Source organism: Canis aureus, chromosome 6, assembly GCF_053574225.1.
Source record: "Canis aureus isolate CA01 chromosome 6, VMU_Caureus_v.1.0, whole genome shotgun sequence".
Classification (NCBI taxonomy): domain Eukaryota; kingdom Metazoa; phylum Chordata; class Mammalia; order Carnivora; family Canidae; genus Canis; species Canis aureus.
This window is the reverse complement of record NC_135616.1, coordinates 38,987,706-39,010,991: the sequence shown is the minus strand read 5'-3', so window position 1 is coordinate 39,010,991 and position 23,286 is coordinate 38,987,706. Positions and strand designations below refer to the sequence as shown.

Here is a 23,286-nt window from a genome sequence, read left to right as displayed (position 1 = left end):
ATATTTGGAATAAAGCCCTTTTCATGTTGAAAAAAATTATATGCCTAATAGGATGTTTTGATACAATAACCTTTTCATTGGCTGGTATATGATATACCTTCTTAAGTATGGTACTTATCATTTACTAGTTGTCATTTTAAAGGGTTCTTAGAAAAATATAAGATGATACTATCACCAGTACCAAATGTAGTTTTCAACACCTTATTAATATTATGTCATCCACTCAGTTTATCTAATATCAGGATTTGAAAGAAAAGATTTTTGAAGCCAAAACAAAACTGTGTATGTCTTTGTTGTTTTGTTCTGTTTTTTTTTTGTTGTTGTTTTGTTTTGTTTTGTTTTTATCTGTTTAATCATTGACCATTTACTGTGGCAGACTATCTTAGGCTGATTTCTGATAGAGATGAAAACCCAGATTCGACTTTAGTCCTTTAGCAAATTATGGGAGCTCTTTATATCTCTACTTTCGGGGAGAATTTTAAAAATAACTTTTTTATTGAAATATAAATACATTTAATTCTTAAGTATAACAGCTCAATGAATTTTCACAAACTCAAACACCCCATTTAGCCAGCATTCAGGTTAAGAGAACACTGCCAGCACGCGTTAAACCCTCCTCATGCTCCTTTCCTTTTACTCCTACCCCATACCATACCATTTTCCTGACTTAATATTATAACTAGTAATGCCTGTTTATGAACTTAATATAAATGGAATTATATAGTATACAGTGGCTCCTTCCACTTACTACTGTTAGTAAGCTTTATCCATGCAATTGCACATAGTTATAGTTTATATAAGACAGATTTAGGTCAGTTTTAAAATTGGAAATGTTATAGTTTTCAGATACAAATATACTTAAAAATACTTAAAATAATAAATCCTCTTAATTTTTAAATTTTGAAAAGTAATTGTGAAAGTACAGAATGAGAATATCGTGTTAATAGAATGGGAAGAAAATGTAAGAGGTTTCTTTAATTACGAGCTTCACATTTGTAAGTTGTATAGGGAGACTGTCAGAAAAGTCTGTTTCCTCTTGAACAAAATTGGAGGAGTTGAGTCCAAAAGAGAGAATTAAGTTCCCTTAATTCTGATTTGATTGACTTTTGGTGGTGGTATGTTCTACTTAGTTGCCATAATGTGAAGAGGAATATTGAGAAACTGAAATGCATCTATCAGAAAATGACCAGAAAGTGGTTGCTTAGGGAGAGAAGGTTGAATATGTTGGTTGAGTTCAAATGGGTGAAAAGCTATTGGAAAGCAAAGCATTAGACTTATTTTATGTGGTTTAGCAAGGTAAGACTCAGATCAATAAATGCAAATTACAGAAAGGCATTTTACTCTTAGGAAGAACTTTTTTTAATAAAAGTATTTCACTGTGGTAAATTTCAAACAGTAGAGTGACTAGTACAAATGAAGAGCTACAGACCCATCATTAAGATCATCTTGTACATTTCCTATCCAATACTTAGATACAGTCTGTTCTACGAGTAATTCTGGTTCATTTTAATGGGAAGTGGTAGGTAGAGACCACAGTCTTGAGCGTAGAGTTGTTGGAAGTTTGCTAGAGATAGAGGAATAAGCATGTGTGTGTGCACATGTATGTTAAAGACTTTGAAGATTTCTAATTCCAGCTTAAAATTATAGTTTTTGATTAATCTCTTTTTTTTAAAGATATTGTTTATTTATTCATGAGAGACAGAGAGAGAGAGGCAGAGACATAGGTAGAGGGAGGAGCAGGCTCTATGCAGGGAGCTTGACGTGGGACTCGATCCCAGCACTCCAGGATCACACCCTGGGCTGAAGGCAGATGCTCAACCGCTGAGCCACCAGGCATCCCAACCTCTTTGATTATATTTTATATCTCCTTTTTCTTACAAAATTTTGGTTCATATTGACATTCATATACTAATTTATTTGATCTGTTTTTCCATCAATTATCTATCTAGGTTCAAAATAATTATACCAGGGCAGCCCCGGTGGCCCAGTGGTTAGCGCCGCCTTGGGCCCAGAGCGTGATCCTGAAGACTCGGGATCAAGTCCCACATTGGGCTCCCTGCATGGAGCCTGCTTCTCCCTCTCCCTCTCTTTCTCTAATAAATAAATAAAATCTTAAAATAATTATGCCAATATTACTACTGATATTCTCACTGGATGCAATTTAAGACTTCTGTATGGACAGCTTTTTGTCTTTAAAACATGTAGACTAGGGCAGCCCGGGTGGCTCAGCTGTTTAGCTCCGCCTTCGGCCCAGGGCCTGATCCTGGAAACCCAGGATCGAGTCCCATGTCGGGCTCCCAGCAATGGAGCCTGCTTCTCCCTCTGCCTGTGTCTCTGCCTCTCTCTCTCCGTGTCTCTCATGAATAAATAAATAAAATCTTAAAAAAATAAAACATGTAGACTAAATCTTGGGTTTTAAAGTAATTCAAAATAGGAGTCCTGTGTAGCTCAATCAGTTAAACATCTGACTCTTGATTTCGGCTCAGGTCATCATCTTAGGGTTGTGAGAATCAAACCCCATGTGGGGCTCTGTGCTCAGGAGTCTACTTGTCTCTCTCTCTCTCTCTGCCCCTCACCCCACTCTCATGCTTTCTCTCTCCAAAATAAACACATAAATCTTAAAAAAATTAAAAATAGTTTTCCATGTAGCTATGTAGTTAATTTGATAGATGTATTTGTTTACATTGTTTTCAATATTTAAAGATTTGGAGTATTTTTCTATATGGTATAATTCTATATGGTGTAATTCTGTTTCTTAAATATTTAAAATACTAATTGCAAAGTTAGAACCATAAGCAGATGCAGAGAGATCTAACCTGTAGGTCTCTTTCCTCCCTCAAAAGTCACCATTTTCATTCATTTTTGTTTTTTTCTTCCATGTTTATTCGGGTATATATTCATATTCCTTAATCCTGCTTTTTTCATTTAATAGTATATTCTTTTTTATTTTTTAAGACAATCTTCTTTTTTTTTTTTTTTAAAGATTTATTTATTTATGATAGACATAGAGAGAGAGAGAGGCAGAGACACAGGAGGAGGGAGAAGCAGGCCCATGCCAGGAGCCTGATGTGGGACTCAATCCTGGATCTCACCCTGGACCAAAGGCAGACGCTAAACCGCTGAGCCACCCAGGGATCCCCTTAATAGTATATTCTTGAAGAGCATCACATAGCAGTATGTTAGTATTTCCTTTTTTTTTTTTTTTTTCAGTTTCATAGTACTCTGTTGTACACATATACTTAGGTTTACACAGCCACTGTCTTTTAGATAATTGTTTTAGGGATTTGTCATTAAAATAATGGTAGGGGTGCCTGGCTGGCTCAGTGAAGGAGAGTGTGTGACTCTTGTTCAGGGTTATGAGTTTGAGCCCTACATTGGGTGTAGAAATTACTTAAAAATAAAATCTTCAAACAGTGGTACATTTTATAGCTTTCTGTAGCCATTCTGTTTCTGCCAGTGTGTCTTGGAATAGATCTCTCACAATGGGATTCCTTGGTCAAAGGTGTAGTTGATGCAGCTGATAGTTTCCTAGTTCTCAACAGTCATCCTGCTATAGGACTCACACCATGTTATGTGTTATTTGATTATGTTTTGGATATTTGATTATGTGTTGCTCTGCCTTATTTCATTGGTTTTTGTCTTTTCATATGTTGGTTCCATACTGTTTTCATGATTGAAGGTTTAAAAAAATATTTTAACATTTGATACAGTTATCCCCTTGTTTTTCTTTTTTGTGTGTGTTTGGGAGGGTGGGGAAAGGAAAAGGGAGAACGAATCTTAGGTAGGCTTTGCGGCCAGTATGAAGCCCAGTATGGGGCTCAATCTCACAACTCTTTTAAGATCATGACCTGAGCTGAAATCAAGAGTTGGACACTTAGCCAAGTGAACCACCCAGGCACCCCAACCCCAGCTTTCTTCTTTTAGATTTTACTAGCTATTCTTGCTTGTCTATTTTTTCCAATGAATGTGATAGTTTTTCTTATTCCTGACAGAAATTTTTGTGGTATTTTTATTGGGATAGCATTAAATTTATTAATTTGTTTAGGGAAAAATTATCATCTTTATGTCTTCCTAATACAGAAACATAGTAAGTCTTTCTATTTGTTCAAGTCTTTCATTTCTATTTCATGATTAAAAGGAACTCTTTCTGTTAATTATACTTCAATTGTTTAAAAAAAAAAAAAAACACCTATGCTGAAACATGGGAAAAAAGAGAACTCTTTGTTATCCAAAAGTAAAACAGATTATTGTGTGAAGTAATGAATTCACTTGTAAAATATATGGTGAGGGGATCCCTGGGTGGCGCAGCGGTTTGGCGCCTGCCTTTGGCCCAGGGCGCGATCCTGGAGACCCGGGATCGAATCCCACATCAGGCTCCCGGTGCATGGAGCCTGCTTCTCCCTCTGCCTATGTCTCTGCCTCTCTCTCTCTGTGTGACTATTATAAATAATAAATAAAAATGAAAAAATATATATATGGTGAGGATTCATGAACTGGATAACAATTTATGTCAATGACTTAAAAGTTACTTACAGTCCTAGAATGTTATATAAAAATACAATCTAAAGAAAATGTGAATGTATTTCATTGTCTTTCTTATTCCTGTCATTTACGAGGGAAGTGGAGTGACTGATCATTCAAGACCATAAGCGAGGGGATCCCTGGGTGTCTCAGCGGTTTGGCACCTGCCTTTGGCCCAGGGCGCAATCTTGGAGTCCCGAGATCAAGTCCTGCATCGGGCTCCTGGCATGGAGCCTGCTTCTCCCTCTGCCTGTGTCTCTGCCTCTTTCTTTCTCTCTATATATCTATCATGAATAAATAAATGAATCTTTAAAAAAAAAAAAAAAGACCATGAGAGAGAGAGCGCGCGCGAGAGCGAGCGCTAAAGGAGTAGAAATGGGTGGGGTTGTATCGCGCTGGTTGGAAATCTTTGAAATCAATGAAGGAGGTAGGCAGTGATCGATCGATTGTTTTAAAAGAGGACCATGGGGGATCCCTGGGTGGGGCAGCGGTTTGGCGCCTGCCTTTGGCCCAGGGCGCGATCCTGGAGACCCGGGATCGAATCCCACGTCGGGCTCCCGGTGCATGGAGCCGGCTTCTCCCTCTGCCTGTGTCTCTGCCTCTCTCTCTCTCTCTCTCTCTCTCTCTCTCTGTGACTATCATAAATAAATAAAAATTTAAAAAAATAAAATAAAATAAAATAAAAGAGGACCATGGGATATTATTGTAACTAATAATATTTCTCTTTTCAAAAACAGTATATTTCTATGCCAATGTATATTTATTCAATTTAAAGTAAAGTGAGAGTAGACTGTTAATTTGCCTTTTTAAAAAATGTCAAAAATAATGGGGATATTTCTAAATACCAAGTAACATATAGGTTTATATGGTTGGTTGAAAGTCAACAAAGATAACATTTTGCTAGCCTCTGATAGCAGTAGAGAAACTCAAATCTCATGTCACTATAACGTTCATTAGGTTTTTTCAGAAAACACTATTGCCTTTTATCTGATAGTGATCAGTTGATTTGTTCAGTTGTAAGCTAAACTGAAATGACTGAAATGATAGGTTTATTCTCTCTCTGAAACCTTTTTCTTATTCAAATTTTAGGACCCTTCAAAGTTGTACAAGAAAACAGGTGATGTTGCAGCCGTTGAATGCCAATCTGAAGAGAGCATCCATCTTCATTCACAGGGAGAAAACAGTCCTTTGTCTAAGAAGCTTTCTCCAGGACACTCAGAGATGACAGATTACATGAATGCAGCATCATCTACTCTTGTTGGTAGCCGGGATCCTGATTTAAAGGATAGAGCATTACTTAATGGAGGAACAAGTGTAACAGAAAAGTTGGCACAGCTTATTGCAACCTGTCCTCCCTCTAAGTCTTCCAAGACTAAACCGAAGAAGTTAGGAAGTGGCACCAGTGCAGGATTGGTTAGTAAGGATTTGATCAGGAAAGCAGGTGTTGGCTCTGTAGCTGGAATAATACATAAAGATTTAATTAAAAAACCAGCTATCAGCACAGCAGTTGGATTGGTAACTAAAGATCCTGGGAAAAAGCCAGTGTTTAATGCAACAGTAGGATTGGTCAATAAGGACTCTGTGAAAAAACTAGGAGCTGGCACTACAGCGGTATTCATTAATAAAGACTTAGGCAGAAAGCCAGGGACTGTCACTACAGTAGGACTGCTGAGCAAGGATTCAGGAAAGAAGCTAGGAATTGGTATTGTTCCAGGTTTAGTGAATAAGGAATCTGGAAAGAAGTTAGGACTCGGCACTGTGGTCGGACTGGTTAATAAAGACTTGGGCAAGAAGTTGAGTTCTACTGTCGGTCTAGTGGCCAAGGACTGTGCAAAGAAGATTGTAGCCAATTCAACAATGGGATTAGTTACTAAAGACATGGGAAAGAAACTAGTGAGTTGTTCTATGGCAGGATTGGTCAATAAAGATGCCATAAACCTTAAAGCCGAAGCACTGCTCCCCACTCAGGAACCACTTAAGGCTTCTTGTAGTACAAACATCAGTAGTCATGAAAATCAGGAACTTTCTGAATCCCTGAAAGATAGTACCACCAGCAAAACTTTTGAGAAGAATGTTATACGGCAGAGTAAAGAAAGCATATTGGAAAAGTTCTCAGTTCGAAAAGAAATCATTAATTTGGAGAAAGAAATGTTTAACGAGGGAACATGCATTCAGCAAGACAGTTTCTCATCCAATGACAGGGGGCCTTATGAAACCTCAAAGCATGAAAAGCAACCTCCCGTGTATTGCACTTCTCCGGACTTTCAAATGGGAGCTGCTTCTGATGCATCTATGGCAAAATCCCCATTTAGTGCAGTAGGAGAAAGCAATCTCCCTTCCCCATCACCTACTGTATCTGTTAATCCTTTAACCAGAAGTCCCCCTGAAACTTCTTCACAGTTGGCTCCTAATCCGTTACTTTTAAGTCCTACCACAGAATTAATGGAAGACATTTCTGAATCCGTTGGGAAGAACCAGTTTACTTCTGAAAGTACCCACTTGAACATTGGTCATAGGTCTGTGGGTCACAGCATGAATATTGAATGTAAAGGGATTGATAAAGAGCTAACTGATTCAAAAACTGCACATATAGATATTCCAAGAATAAGCTCTTCCCTGGGAAAAAAGCCAAGTTTGACTTCTGAATCCAGTATTCACACAATTACCCCTTCAGTTGTTAACTTCACTAGTTTATTTAGTAACAAGCCGTTTCTAAAACTTGGTGCAGTATCTGCTTCTGACAAACACTGCCAGGTTGCTGAAAGCCTAAGCTCTAGTTTGCAGTCCAAACCATTAAAAAAAAGGAAAGGAAGAAAAGCTCGCTGGACTAAAGTGGTGGCAAGAAGCACATGCCGGTCTCCAAAAGGGCTAGATTTAGAAAGATCAGAGCTTTTTAAAAGTGTTTCATGTAGCTCACTATCAAATAGTAATTCTGAGCCAGCCAAGTTCATGAAAAACATTGGACCATCTTCATTTGTAGATCATGACTTCCTTAAACGCCGATTGCCAAAGTTGAGCAAGTCCACAACTCCATCTCTTGCTCTCTTAACTGATAGTGAAAAACCATCTCACAAGGCTTTTGCTACTCACAAATTATCCTCCAGTATGTGTGTCTCTAGTGACCTTTTGTCTGATATTTATAAGCCCAAAAGAGGAAGACCTAAAGCTAAAGAGATGCCTCAACTGGAAGGTCCACCTAAAAGGACTTTAAAAATCCCTGCCTCTAAAGTTTTTTCTTTGCAGTCTAAGGAAGAACAAGAACCCCCAATTTTACAGCCAGAAATTGAAATTCCTTCCTTCAAACAAAGTCTTTCTGTATCTCCTTTTCCAAAAAAGCGAGGCAGACCTAAGAGGCAGTTGAGGTCACCGGTCAAGATGAAGCCACCTGTACTATCAGTGGCTCCATTTGTTGCCACGGAGAGTCCAAGCAAGCTGGAGTCTGAAAGTGATAACCATCGAAGCAGCAGTGATTTCTTTGAGAGTGAGGATCAGCTTCAGGACCCAGATGATCTGGACGACAGTCATAGGCCGGCTGTCTGCAGCATGAGTGACCTTGAGATGGAACCAGATAAAAAAATTACAAAGAGAAACAATGGACAATTAATGAAAACAATTATCCGCAAAATAAATAAAATGAAGACTTTAAAAAGGAAGAAACTGTTGAATCAGATTCTTTCAAGCTCTGTAGAATCAAGTAATAAAGGGAAAGTGCAATCCAAACTCCATAATACAGTGTCAAGTCTTGCTGCCACGTTTGGCTCTAAATTGGGCCAACAGATAAATGTCAGCAAGAAAGGAACCATTTACATAGGAAAGAGAAGGGGTCGAAAACCAAAAACTGTCTTAAATGGCATTCTTTCTGGTAGCCCTACCAGCCTTGCTGTCCTTGAGCAAACTGCTCAACAGGCTGCCGGCTCAGCATTGGGACAGATACTTCCCCCTTTACTGCCTTCATCTGCTAGTAGCTCAGAGATTCTCCCATCGCCTGTTTGCTCTCAGTCTTCTGGGACTAGTGGCGGTCAGAGCCCTGTAAGTAGTGATGCAGGCTTTGTTGAACCCAGCTCAGTGCCATATTTGCATTTACACTCCAGACAGGGCAGTATGATTCAGACTCTTGCGATGAAAAAGGCCTCAAAGGGGAGGAGGCGACTTTCTCCTCCTACTTTGTTGCCAAATTCTCCTTCACACTTGAGTGAACTCACCTCTCTGAAAGAAGCTACTCCTTCTCCCATTAGTGAGTCTCATAGTGATGAGACCATTCCCAGTGATAGTGGAATTGGAACAGATAATAACAGCACATCGGACAGAGCAGAGAAATTTTGTGGACAGAAAAAGAGGAGGCACTCTTTTGAACATGTTTCTCTGATTCCCCCTGAAACCTCTACAGTCCTGAGCAGTCTTAAAGAAAAACATAAACATAAATGTAAGCGCCGGAATCACGATTACCTCAGCTATGACAAGATGAAAAGGCAGAAACGAAAACGGAAAAAGAAATACCCCCAGCTCCGTAGCAGACAGGATCCAGACTTTATTGCAGATCTGGAGGAATTGATAAGTCGGCTGAGTGAAATTCGAATCACCCATCGAAGCCATCATTTTATCCCCCGAGACCTGCTGCCAACTATTTTTCGAATCAACTTTAATAGTTTCTATACACATCCTTCTTTCCCCTTAGACCCCTTGCACTACATTCGAAAACCTGACTTAAAAAAGAAGAGAGGGAGACCTCCTAAGATGAGGGAGGCAATGGCTGAGATGCCCTTCATGCACAGCCTTAGTTTTCCTCTTTCTAGTACTGGATTCTATCCCTCCTATGGCATGCCTTACTCTCCCTCACCCCTTACAGCCACTCCCCTAGGATTAGGTTACTATGGAAGGTACCCTCCCACTCTCTATCCTCCTCCTCCTTCACCTTCTTTCACCCCCCCACTTCCTCCTCCTTCCTATATGCATGCTGGCCATTTACTTCTCAATCCAACCAAATACCATAAGAAAAAGCATAAGCTACTTCGCCAGGAGGCCTTTCTAACAACCAGCAGGACTCCCCTCCTTTCCATGAGTACCTACCCTAGTGTTCCTCCTGAGATGGCCTATGGTTGGATGGTTGAGCACAAACATAGGCATCGTCACAAGCACAGAGAACACCGTTCTTCTGAGCAACCCCAGGTTTCCATGGATGCTGGCTCTTCCAGATCTGTTTTGGAGTCTTTGAAGCGCTATCGATTTGGAAAGGAAACTGTTGGAGAGCGATATAAACATAAGGAAAAGCACCGATGTCATATGTCCTGCCCTCATCTCTCTCCTTCGAAAAGCTTAATAAATAGAGAAGAACAGTGGGTCCACCGAGAGCCTTCAGAATCTAGTCCATTGGCTTTGGGATTGCAAACACCTTTACAGATTGACTGTTCCGAAAGTTCTCCAAGTTTATCCCTTGGAGGATTCACTCCCAACTCTGATCCGGCCAGCAGTGATGAACATACAAACCTTTTCACAAGTGCAATAGTGCAAGGCAGCTGCAGAGTTTCAAACCCTAACTCCAGTGGCCGGAAGAAATTAACTGATAGCCCTGGACTGTTTTCTGCACAGGACACTTCACTAATTCGGCCTCACAGAAAGGAGCCACTGCCTTCCAGCGAAAGGGCAGTACAGACCATGACAGGTAAGAGGGTTATTTTCTTGCCTTGTTATTTGTGTTGGAAAAGGAGATTATTTTACCCACAGGTTTCCTGATACGTGTATGTGGACCTTTAATAGACCTGGTTTTTGTTTTGGTTTTATAAGTAAATATGAAATGTCTTCAGAGTTCTCACTTTCAACAGATGTGAGAAGTAAGATAAGGCGTGTCTTTGCATTAATTTTGAATTTTGAGAAGAGATTGATTATAAAATTTTGGAAACCAGGGAAGATGATTCTTTCTTGTGCAAAAAGGCCATTAAATGGCTTCTTCAGTGATAAACGGCTCATAGATATATGTTAGTAGCTGTGCAGAATTTTTAATATATGCTCACCTAATAATTATAAGTGATTTTAAGTTCTAGGAAGCAATGTTAACCCTGTATGTCTCATAATAAAAATCTACGCATCAGCTTCATAAAAGATAACAATATTCAGAGGGACTTCATTGTGCAGTTATCTCTGCACATATCTCCCCATAAAAGCTGCTTCAATTGCATATAAAATGACAGGAAACAAAACTAGAGAATACATTTGTAACATCTACAAGCCTCTTAAGAATTGAAACAAAGAGGGATCCCTGGGTGGCGCAGCGGTTTGGCGCCTGCCTTTGTCCCAGGGCGCGATCCTGGAGACCCGGGATTCAATCTCACGTCGGGCTCCCGGTGCATGGAGCCTGCTTCTCCCTCTGCCTGTGTCTCTGCCTCTCTCTCTCTCTCTCTCTCTGTGTGTGACTATCATAAATAAAAATTATAAATTTTTATATAAAAAATTATAAAATTTTATATATAAAAGAAAGAATTGAAACAAAGAGAGAAAATAAGGAACAGGAAGCAGTTGCCCAATCATGCAAAAAGCATTTCTAATCAGAAGTTCTGTCAGAGAGCTCAACCTTGGAGGTTTGTAAATTAACCCGAGGGAGTTCATACAACCTCTCTTGTTACAAGTAAAATTATGTGTATGTTTGCTTGTGTGTGTGTTTTCAGGAGAAAATGCATACGTTCCATCAGATTCTCCAAGTAAATTCTCTAAGCCACCATATCCATTTCTATAAAATGGTAATAATAGGGTAATCATGAGAAGTAATGAGATTATAGTGTTTACTGAAGGGATTTGCACATAGTAAGTACACAGATGTTAATTGGCAGTATTGTTCCCCAAAAGATTAAATACTTATGCATAAGAGAAAATGATAAACCCCTCAGAGATAAGAGTTTTTGCTCCTGATGTTCATTATTCATAAACTTTAAAAAAATAAAAGCCATTTGGGTTGAGAAACTGAGCATTCTTTAGTTTTTAGCAATATAATAAGAGAAAAAATATTCCTAAATTTATCTTTAGGTTCATTCAACAAATATCTGCTAAATATTTCATTAACAACTGTTACTGAATATCTGTCTGCCAGGTTGTCTGCCACTTTGTGGGCCTTTGTGATATAATGTTAGGGAATAAGGCACACAGGTTCATTGTTTTCATGGAACTTAAAATGGAAGAGTGGGGTAATAAAAAAATTCATGCATTAGGGTCCCCTGGGTGGCTCAGGTGGAGATAGATCCTAGGGGTCCTAGGATCAAGTTCCGAGTTCAGTGTTGGGTTCCCCATAGGGAGCCTGCTTCTCCCTCTCCCTGTGTCTCTGCATCTCCCATGAATAAATAAGTAAAAAAGTCTTTTAAGATGTATGTATTAAATGTCACTATTAATTGATAAAATATATTAAAAAAAAAAAAAAAAAAAGAACGTGGTTCTGTGAGAGCATGGAATGGGGGCCTAACTCACCAAGCTGTCCCTGTGAAAGTAACTGTTAAACTGGTTGTTACCTGAAGGATGAGGAGCTAAGTTAGCTGGGGAAATAGGATTCTACTCATTCCTGTATTCATTTCTTCACTCCTTCCTTTATTACGTTTTAAAACATGTGGTGCTGTTCCAGTCACTGGCATATAGTAAAGACATGATGGCAGGCCTCATTAGCTTTCAGCTTTAGTGAAGGAAGACAGCATTGCAAGCACATAAAGGTATAATTGAGGAAAAATGCTGCCAGGTCCCTGTAACAGGGTCAAGGTGTGGCTCATTAGGGGTGGGGGACACCTATTTAGATAAAGTTATTAGTTGTAGCCCAGGGACAGAAAGTTGAAACTGAAAAGATGAGAACTCACTGGCTTCTCAGCTGAGGTTTAAGTAAAGAGCACATTTGAAGATCCTGGACTAAGGGCTTGGGTGTTAAAAAAAACTTGGTGGCAGGGTCACTGTCATAGGACAGGGACACAAAGGATGGCGCCAGACCATGTTTACAGAGTTTAGGTTTTATCCTAGGCTTAGGCAAGGGACATAGGAGAATTGATTTTGGATTTGCTTTTCTAAAAGATCATTCTGGCTCATGTGTGAACACTTAACTGAGAGGAGAAAAATCAACTACAGGGAGACCAGTTTGTTTGCGGCACAGTGGTCTGTCTGGATGGCCCTTCAGCAAGCATGCTGGCAGACTTCTGTAGGAGCGCTGGAGAGTCTGGTGCCAACTGCAGGAAGGCGCACTTTTTCGGAAGCACAGTTTGTTCTTTTAATCTTCGTAACCTTTAGGATGCCTTCAGAACATTCAAGTGGATATGTTGAGCAAGCAGTGGCAGATCTAGTTCTGGAGCTCAATAAAGATGTTTTGGCTGGAGATGGGGGCATTTCACTATGAGGTTTTGAGAAACTCTTTTCAGTATTGTTCACTGAAACTAAAAGGGCTTCTAGAAAAGATAAAGCTGGGAGCAGATTCTCCAGATGTATGCAACTTTGTAACCAGAGCACCAAGAAAAAAAATAGTTCTAGAAAATGCCAATAGCAGTTAAAAAGACAAGTTAAATTGTTTAATAAATAAAGAAATACAAAACATAGGATTTAACTTTTTAGGAAAATATGAAAGTAACTTGATAGGAGTATAAAAAAGGGTTGAAGTGCTCAATTGGAAGCACAAAATGTATTTCATTGGCAGATAAATAAAATGATGCCACATAGAGCTGGTCTGGCTTATTGTCCTTGTTTGGGTTTTTTGCCATGAATATTGGGGGAAACCACAGGATAAGTACTCGCTGGAGCTAAGAAGAGGACTATGAGATTAACGGGCACTGTGAAGAGAAGTACATTGCTCCATGGTTCGCTCCATTTAGTTTGTGTTAGTATCTTCTCTTCCACTGTTAACTTGGTGCTTCAGAACATTAATGTGCTTTGAAAAATCATGTGTGGACTTGTACAATTTCCATATTGTCCTGGAATTCTTCTTATCAGTTGTGTTTGAGCTGTTTCATTGTACTATAAAAAAGATTATACATTTTGAACTGTTGGTGTGTCTGTCATCGTGTGATGGATGGTGCCTCCCCTAAAGAGGGCCTAGGACAACCCTGAGGGGTGGCAGTATTTAAAGTAGTGGTTAACAGCCATCAACCCTTATCTGGGACCCCTTGTGATCTCTTCTGTTTTTAAAAAATTAATTGCTAAAGTTTGAAAATCTAGAGTTTTCACAAAAAGGCAGACTTTCACAGAAGTCTGCTTTTCTTTAAAGGAAAAATCAGAACATGTGGCAATAGTTTATCCACATTTCCTGGATGACATCAGTGGCTGTGTCTCAGTAGTGGCAGTCCCCCACTTCCTCCTCCTCCCGTTGGGATGTGTATTCTTAAATTCCCCTCAGTCCTCACAGTTTCCAGTAGGATGCTGTACCCAGCCTGGTTCAGGTGTTCAAGTAGAGTACCTGTCTCCAAGGAACATTTTAGTTCCTTGAGGCCTCTAAGAGTTATGAGGAGCTTAGAAAAGGTGAGGAGGGATTGAGGTGGAGGTGAGTGAGAAGGCAGATGAGGTAGCTGAGTGTATTATCTACATAGACATTAGACTCACTCAAGAGATCACTTACAGGAGGTAAACTGAAAGAGTAAATGTGAGCCTGGTTTCAGGGTCCGCAGGACATGACATACAGGTCTGATACAGGAAAATATCTACTTTAAGAGTAAGAAATTTGTCTCCTTCCCCTTTAAAGAAATAACAAAACATTAAGATCTCTGACATCAGTTCTGACACTAACTTCCTGTCACTAACTGGGTGTCCTACAGTTCAGTTCTGATACTAGCTACCGGGAGTTAGGAAAGACCCTGAGAATTAAGAGCAAAGTCCTTCAAAAGAGACTGACCTCCCTTACTGTGCCTGAGCAAGTCTTGTCTGTCTAGCCTGCCACAAATTTGAGGCTTCCCACAACCCCTCAGTTTTGATATTTTGGTAGAACGACTCAATTTACAGAAACCACTGTATTTAGGATTACAGTTTTATTATAGAGGATGCAGATCAGGAATTGAAATTCATAGGGCAATGTCTAGGGTGGAGAAGGGAACACACCACTTCCTTGCCATCTTTTTGTGGGATCTGGGTATGTCACCCTCCCAGCACATCACTGTGTTCACCAATCAAGATGCAACACCAGAACTGTGGGGTTAGAGTTTTGATTGGGCTACGTAGGCACGACAGATTAAATCACTGACTGTGTGATTGAACCCAGTCTCTAGCTCACTGTAGATTGGGCTAGCCCAAAATTTCAGCACTCTAATCCTGTGATTGATCTTTCCAGTAAGCAGCCCCATCACGGAGGCTATGGGGGGGTGGGGACCTTAAGTCACCTCTTTGGCATAGCACAGACACTTCAATCACTCAGGAAATTCCAAGGGTTTTTGAAGCTTTTGCCAAGAATCCAAGACAAAGAACAGATAAATTCTTTATTATAACCAGTCTTAATTCTTCTGTTAATTAGCCTGTATCTTGGAACCTCTTCATCTTCTTCACAATCACTTTTTTGATAAGTATATCTTGATTTTTTTTTTCTTTTGAGAGAGCGCAAAAGGAGGAGGGACTGGGGGAAAAGGCTCCCCGCTGAGCAGGATGCTGAATATGAGGCTCAATCCCCATTCCCTGGGATCACGACCTAAGCCAAAGGCAAACGGTTAACTGAGCCACCCAGTCGCCCTAAACTTTTTTATTTTATTTATTTTTAAAAAAGATTTTATTTATTAATTTATAGAGACACAGAGAATGAGAGGCAGAGACACAGGCAGAGGGAGAAGCAGGCTCCATGCAGAGAGCCCGACGTGGGACTCGATCCAGGGTCTCCAGGATCACTCCCTGGGCTGCAGGCGGCGCTAAACCGCTGCGCCACCAGGGCTGCCCAAACTTTTTTATTTTAAATTGACCTTGGTCTTCAGCTGATATTTCTTCTGGACATACTTTGGAGATAGATTTGTTATACATTAATTGGCTAAAATATCCAAAAAACTACTTATATATACCATATATTACAAAATTGCCAATTACCTTCTGAACATTATCCTGAAATAGCTTCTAGTGGCCAAAGCAGGAATAGGTAAGGCAACAAAGTTAATAATGACAAAATTGGATTATAATGTAAAAAATATGGTGAATACCCACTAGTCCATGTTGATATAAATAAATGATTGTATGGGATGCCTGGTTGGCTCAGTTGGAAGAGCATGCGACTCTTGATCTCAGGGTTGTGAGTGCATTCCCCAGTTGGGCATAAAGCTTACTTGGGGGGGGGAAATACAAATAATTGATTAAATCAGTGGAGGAAAGGGACAAACCCTCCTTAATAAGAATTCCAAGTTATTGTATGTTGACTATCCTCTTTGAAGAGGTAGAGCTTAATTCATTAACCCTCCTCTTTAATATGGACTGAACTTAGTGAGCTAATGCCACATAACAATACAGAAAGGATAAAATAGTAACTTTATAGTGGAGAGACCTAGCGGACAGCACTTAATCGGAACAAGTTCAACATGACCAATGATAGATAAATTATGATGATACCCTCTAATATGAGTTAATTGGAGGGTTCCTTTGTTCTCTGGTATTCTTTCCAAAAATTCACAGCACAGGTATTCTTTACAGAAACACAACCCCAGTCTAGTAATACTTAAGCCAAAAAAGGGGTAGGGGGTGGGCGCCATTGTACAAAATATGTGACCAGTACTCCTCAAAAGTAATCCAGGACCTGAGAAAACAAGGGAAGTCTGAGAAACTGTCTTAGAGGAGATTAAGGAGACATGACAACTAAATACAATGTGATATCCTAGCTTGAACTCTAGAAGAGGAAAAGGTTGTAAGTGGAAAAATTTTATTGATGTTAATTTCATAGTTTTGGCAAATGTACCATAGTTATATAAGAGGTTAACATTAGGGGAAATTGGGTAAAGGATGTATGAGAAGTCTCACTTTGTACTGTCTTTACCATCTTTCCTAAATTTAAAATGATTCCAAAACAACCAGTTTAGTTTTTTTCTTAAAGCAGAGACTGGGGTGCCTGGGTGGTTCAGTTAATCATCTGCCTTTGTCTCAGGTCATGGTCTCAGGGTCCTGTGGTCAAGCCCTACACCTCTGGCTCTCTGCTCAGGAGAGAGTCTGCTTCTCCCTCTCCCTCTGCCCCTCCCACTTGTGTGTGTGCACGCTCTCTTTTTTTCTCTCTGAATCTCAAATAGATAAATAAAATCTTTTTTAAAAAAGGACTAATTCTTGAGTAAATCCTATCTCAAACTGGTAACTAAAGAAAAATAATAAAAATGTTTGTATTAAGTAGTTTAATGTGTTTGTTGTTGCAAAACAGGCATATCTGATTGTGTTGATGTGAATATGAAGAAAATAAATGAAATTAGATCAGGGGCACAGGCAGGAAGAATAGTCCTTTCTAGGTAGTCTAGAGCAAGGTAGCTAACTTTCTCTTGTTTCGTAGATGGGCAAACTGACAATTACTTGAGCAGATTTGGACTAAACAAATTAAGTTGCATAAAGCTTTAAAAAGAGTAACAGATCTAGTCATTTTATAAATGATAACTTATGTGGTGGTTAGCTTATTTTAACTTAGGTGCTTTTCTGTAGTAACTGTTACAGACTAACAGTCTAAGACCTGCCTGATGCACATGAAATTATAGTGATTTCACAGGTAAGCCAGGCGTTTTGGCTTCATCCAGTCCTCATAACTAATTCTGGTTAAGTATTCGTGTTAGTAAAAAAAAAAAAAAAAAAAAAAAATGTATTTGTGTTAGACATAAGATAGGCCTAATGAAAACAAGTGTTTTTGACCTGGAGAACACATATTCTATCCCTATTCTTCAGCATTTTCAACTCATGGCTGGCTGTACATGTCAGAATCTGCAACCTGATTTCAGAAATGAGAGCAGTAGCATGGAGTATTTCCAAATTTTAGCTTACAAATTATAGAATGTGTAAATACATATATACATACATACATAATATGTTTTGATAATTATTTTATCCCCCAAGAATAAATTAGAGCTAAGTTTTCTTTTTTTTTTTTAAGTTTTCATTTTGTTTGGAAAAAGAGTAGGCTCACTGTTAAAGCATAATAGTTGAACAAAATAGACTGTTTTGTTTTCTCTTTAACTGATTGTACACATTAATCAGATTTTTCTGATTTATGACCATTTCACTAGCATGAAGTATAAAGAAAGGTACACCCAAAGTGAAGTGTGAACATGTGGAGATGAAGTCAGAAAACTGATTGTGGTGGTTTATGCAGTTCTGGGGATTTCCAGAGGAATTCCATTTCAGTGAATGATCTGATTTGTACATTATGAGAAATAGCCTAATTAGAGGGGAAAAAAACAGACTTTTTAGCTTAAAAATCACCAGCATAAGCTCTGAATCATTCTCTCTTGTAGTGCATTTAATTGGTGACTCAGATGAAACGTATTGCTCTCAGTAAATATATTTCCCACAATTGGAAACAGCTGTTTTTATCATGGACCCAACTTTTATCTCGGCACTCAGCTCATTCAAGAGGAGCTTTCAGGGCTCCTGAGCTGTGAACCACAGCAAAGGATTCAGAATATGAATCTGGAAACAGAAAAACCTCATCGGAAGCTTCCAGATAGTTTGGTATTTTATGTTTATATTCTTTTACTATGGTATTCTTTTTTTTTTTAATGGTATTCATTTCTATTATAACCTGTTTTTATTCATTTACTGTACAAGAAAAACTGCAAATAGGCCTGATTTGTAAATGATAACGTAAGCTTCTTTCTTAAAATTAAAATTTTACAATTATTAGTTTTGGTGGGAAGGAATGATTTAAATGTGAGAAATTGGTTTTAAATATGTGATTTTAAAATAAATGTATATCATCTATAAGCTGGCTACAGCATGGTATCCTTCCTTATCTGGTACAGTTAATCTGTTTTACCGTAGCTTACCCAAAGGTATTTCTAGCACTAGACACATCAAACGGGCACCTGGCTGGCTCAAGGAGCATGTGACCCTTGATCCCAGAGGTCATGAGTTCAAGCCCCACGTTAGGTGTAGAGATTACTTTAAAAAAATACTTAAAAAAAAAAAGGGAAAGAAATAAACATCAAACAATCTGCTCACCCAAACTATTCCCTAGTTTCTTGGGTCTTTAGTGCTGAGCACCCTACAGGGCATGACCAGCGTTCATAACTATAAGTTATGAAAGTTCTCATAGTGGATTTACACTAAAGAAATACGTGTTTTATCCAAGCAGCTGTTGGTTTTATTCACTGTGTCCTTTTGTTAATTTATATTTGGAAATTCCTCATTTTTAACCTAGGATACTTGGGGCTTCAAAGAAGTACTTAGGTTGGATTATTATTCCAGTTTTTTCTTTGTGATGGCTCCCCCACCCACCCACCCACCCAACAATTATCAGTGGGAATGCTGATACCTCAGTCCATTTGACTCTGTCCACACACCTAGGCATCTGTAAATGTTGTATTTCTTTTTTATCTTAGATTGGTTTCAGTTCCTCCTGTGTAGACATCAAGCAAGATCTTTTGTGACAAATGAACTTCAGAACAGCTTCTTGGTTACCACCTGTTTTTGTGCATAACAGAAGGATTTCTAGATTCTTATCCTTTAAAATCCAGTTATATTCTTTTTTGTTTTCTCAACTTTCTGTCATTCTTATCCATGATTTCATCTTCTGGTTTTGCTCTATAAGTGCTATCTTTTCCCCTTTTTGTCAAATTTTACAAAGATAGTTCCCCAAAATCTGTCTTTATGTTTATGTTTAAAAGCTCATTGACTAGTGGCCAAGTAAAATCCAGAGACCGTGTAGTTAAAACAACTTCCAAGGTTCCCTCACATGTCTGAGTGTGTTCAATTCTTATTCCCTCATTATTTTCCCAATTTATATTCTCTCTTCAGTTTCCCTCCTTACTGATAGTCTGCCTTCTGTTTTACATGAAGGCCTCTGATTTTCCAACTGAAGGAAACGAATGTATGTGTAGTAATCACCTTATATTTATGCTGAAGTGTAGTTTTATTTGGGTACTTATTTTGTTATTTATCTATAATTTCTGCTTCATTAATGTGTGTGGCATTTGTAAACCTAGTTCTGAAGCTGCCAGATATCTGATTAATGAGACACTCACTAGTGTTTCTACCCAATAGTTTTGTGAATTGAGAAATTTCATTTATATCCTGTTTCCTTCTGAAGTACTTAATTATTTGGCTTTATACTTATTGAAATGAGAAATGATGGGAACTCTCTTGATAAGTAAAATTATATGTATTCTCCATGTGTGTTCTTGAACTGGAATCCATACAAACCTTTTGTCCTACAAGGAGTGGAGAGGCTTCATTTGTCCCCCCAGGCAGACTGATGTGACCACTGATGAGACGTGAACAAACCCGTGTCACATGACGGAGACCGCCATAGAGCAGTCACCACCCTGAGGAGTCCGCCATGCTGTCGAAGATGTGAGGAGCAAGCAGGGGAAGCAGACAGCGGCACTCGTTCTGAACAGAGCTGAACAAATTCTGGTGCCTCCTGTGGGCACAACGGTTTTATTGATATAATCCAGAGCATAACCCTAGCCCTGGAGAAGCTGTGCTGAAGAGTCAGTGGAATCAAGATTCACTTCAGAGGTGGTTTTTCCAACCTTGGGGGTACCTACGAGCCTTGGAGGTACCTGTCTTCCTCCTCCTTCCCTTTCGGACATGCTGCTTTTACCAGCACTTCTTCATGTTTAAGAATAATGCTTGATAGTCTACATTAATTCCATTTCCTAAATGGACATAAGTCCCTGCACTTCTTTAATTGTTATTTTAATATCAAATAGTTGCCTACACATGTCAGTGATGTTTTTAAGTAATTAGGATCTAAAAATGTATGATAAACCTAAGAGGCCAATTTATAATTAGTGTAACATTTCTAAAAACCTTTCATTTTTTCACATTACCTCACTTTGGAGTTCACATTAGCCATGTGAGTTAGAGTGCTTTATCAAACCAACATTTGAGTATGTTTACTCACCTAGATCTCATAATCTGATTCATAGCAGAGTCAGGATTCACACTCAGGACACCTTACCCCATGGTGATGTACTTAACACTCTACCACACACAGCTCTGTACTGAACTCATTCTGTTTTAGGTTTTAAAACATGGATATATTGGTCTCTTTTGAGATGGACTTGCTTGTTCTCTCTGGGTGTTACTTTGCTCTTCCCCAGCCACCCAGCTGCACAGTATGTTTTTGGAAGTGTTGGAGATAATATTTGTAGATTTCCTAAGATTTCTGCTGTTAGGCCAGTTTGACCCTGGCCATGTTGCTACCTCATGCATATAAGTTTTGATCATCATTTTCCAGTCTTAATCTTGGTTGCTCTACATCATTAGGTAACTTTTTTCAGGTATTCTCATCTCAGTGTCCTATAAGCAACATTTTTAAATGAAATAAGGATCTAGATCTGATGATTACCAAACCCAAGAGATCCGTATCTCAGGGATACCTCCTTATTCCCCTTAAATACGGAATATTGTTAAGAACATCTCTGCTTTTTGTGAAAAGGGAATTCAAAAAGACTTTTAAAATGAAAAATGAAAACCATCCTGAATGAAGTTTTATTCCAATCTTCTATTAAATCCTAAGAATAGGCTGCTGGCCTCCATTATTTTCAGGAAATGAAAAGTGGCTCAGAAGCTAAGTGAGCTAAGCCATGTCTCTCTCAATTGTTTCAGTTTCTCAGGAATTGCTGTACAATGCTGCCAATAACGATCTCCGGGGATCTGACCCCCATTCCACCTCCCACTGCCTCCTCTGCAGCTCCAGATGCCACCAAAAGAAGGAGCTTTGAAGAAAGTGCCTGTACCCTCTTTTACCCTGAGGTGGGTGAGGCCAGGCAGGGTGATTCTCAGGATATCCTGATGATCAAAGGTACAGTTGAAGCCTTCATCAAGACTTTCTTGAAGATGACCAAGAAATTTGGGAAACGTTACCAAATAGCCTAGAAACTGAAGACGGAGCTCAAGAATGGATGGCACAAATGCCATCTGAAATGTAGTACATGATGACATTCAAGACCTTAGATCAGCTCCTTGAGGGCAGATGTATGCTGTTTTTATATCTCTCCCCCATCTCATAATGCTTAGCATAAGACCAAGCATATAAAGTATACTCAATAAGTGCTAGTTTATGACTGAGAGAGAAGACTTTATAAAAAGTACTCTCCAACCCCACCTTTTCCTAGTAGTTAATCTAAGATTGCCCATTCATTAGGAGAATAGTGATAGAGTGTTCACTGATGTCTCAAGCTTCTTGGCCACTGTTATCTTCTGTCTTGGCTGTGTGTTTGAGTAGGAAATATTTATCTGTGCAGTGTATGAATTTTTCAATATTAATACTTACAAAGTTATGTCTGGACCAATGCCTGGGCTTTTGCCTCTTAGTTATTTTTATTGTGGGGTTGTGTGTGTGTGTGTGTGTGTTTAAGATCTTACTTATTAGAGAGAGAGCGCACGAGCATGAGTGGTGGGGAGAGGAAGAGGAAGAATGAGAAGCAGACTCCTCACTGAGCAGGGAGACAGGACCCCAGGGTCATGACCTGAGCCACCCAGGTGCCCCTTTATTGTGGTATTTAGCTCTTTAGTGGAAATCTTACCTACACCACAATCCGGGGGATTTATTGTACTCTTGGTTTTTAAACTCCCTTTGTGTTCATTTTTAAATTTCAACAATAAACAGTCTTGCTTTTTGATTAGGTCTCACAGTAGTAACTGTGTTTGAGAAGTAGGATGTACTGTCACGATAACAATTTCCCAAAAATCTAACTTGTTACTCTTGAATGGCAATATGTGGTCCTATATCTCACCTGGGCAATGCTAAAAGAGGGTTTACAATGATGTGCTTTAAGATACTACATAAATAAAACAGAGCTCAAGTTTTGTTATTTCTCTCAGAGAAAGGGAAATACTAGAAACATAGTTCTGTTCATTTCTTCTCAAGATTGTTCTTCATTCACTTAGTCACATCTTCATTAAGGAGTTAGCTCTCCTTTAGAGGCAGAACTTAAAAATCTTCAAGTATTTGATTTCTTGCACCTTTCTTGTACCTTGCTAGTTATGTGTAAGGCTTTCTATTTGTAATTTCTTTTCATGTTAAAAGTGAACATTTCATGGTACTGCTAGTTTTTGGACAAACCTAAGAGGTGGACATTCATTATGTATTCTCAATAGCTGGCTTTTCTGATAAGGAATCGAGTATCAGAACCAAGTATATTTTATTCAGAAAAAACAATCTTTCTGAACTTTTCTCTTGAGTAAGCAATGTGTTAAATTATACTGCATTGATTAGGGGTTTTGGCAAAAAGTGTGTGACTTTTTGAAAAGAAATTGTCTTTATGAGCTCCAATAATCCAGGAACTTTACGTGCACAGCTTTAAAGTAGGCTTGGTGTATTTCATGGACAAATTAGTTACCAGTTCTTCCAGAATATGCTGTTGAGGAAATATACAGACTATGAAAGTGACTTCTACGGAGTCGATTGCATATACGGGTTTAAGGTCTGACTCAGATTCTCACTTCTGATTCTAGCAAATGCAATGCTCAGTTGGACCTGCTTTCTCACATTAGTCATCCCTAATTAATTACATTATAAATTTTGTCAGTTCATATGATGAATCTGAATTGATTATCAGGAACAGGCATTAGAATATTGCTAGTCATCTTTATCAATAAATATCTTAATGATATGTTTCATAGTGGTGATACATAAAAACTAAATTGTATATTCTGTTCATTCTT

The 23,286-nt window shown here is 38.8% G+C and overlaps 1 protein-coding gene across 5 annotated transcripts in view; it reads left to right on the top strand.

Moving 5' to 3' along the window:
* The window catches only part of ASH1L (ASH1 like histone lysine methyltransferase), a 181,797-nt gene that overhangs the window by 52,933 nt on the left and 105,578 nt on the right, over window positions 1–23,286 (top strand). For all 5 annotated transcript variants that reach the window (XM_077901008.1, XM_077901003.1, XM_077901005.1 and 2 more), the window contains one exon: window positions 5,611–10,180. In XM_077901008.1, the coding sequence (XP_077757134.1) occupies window positions 5,611–10,180 (4,570 nt within the window). The remainder of the gene's footprint in view (window positions 1–5,610; window positions 10,181–23,286) is intronic.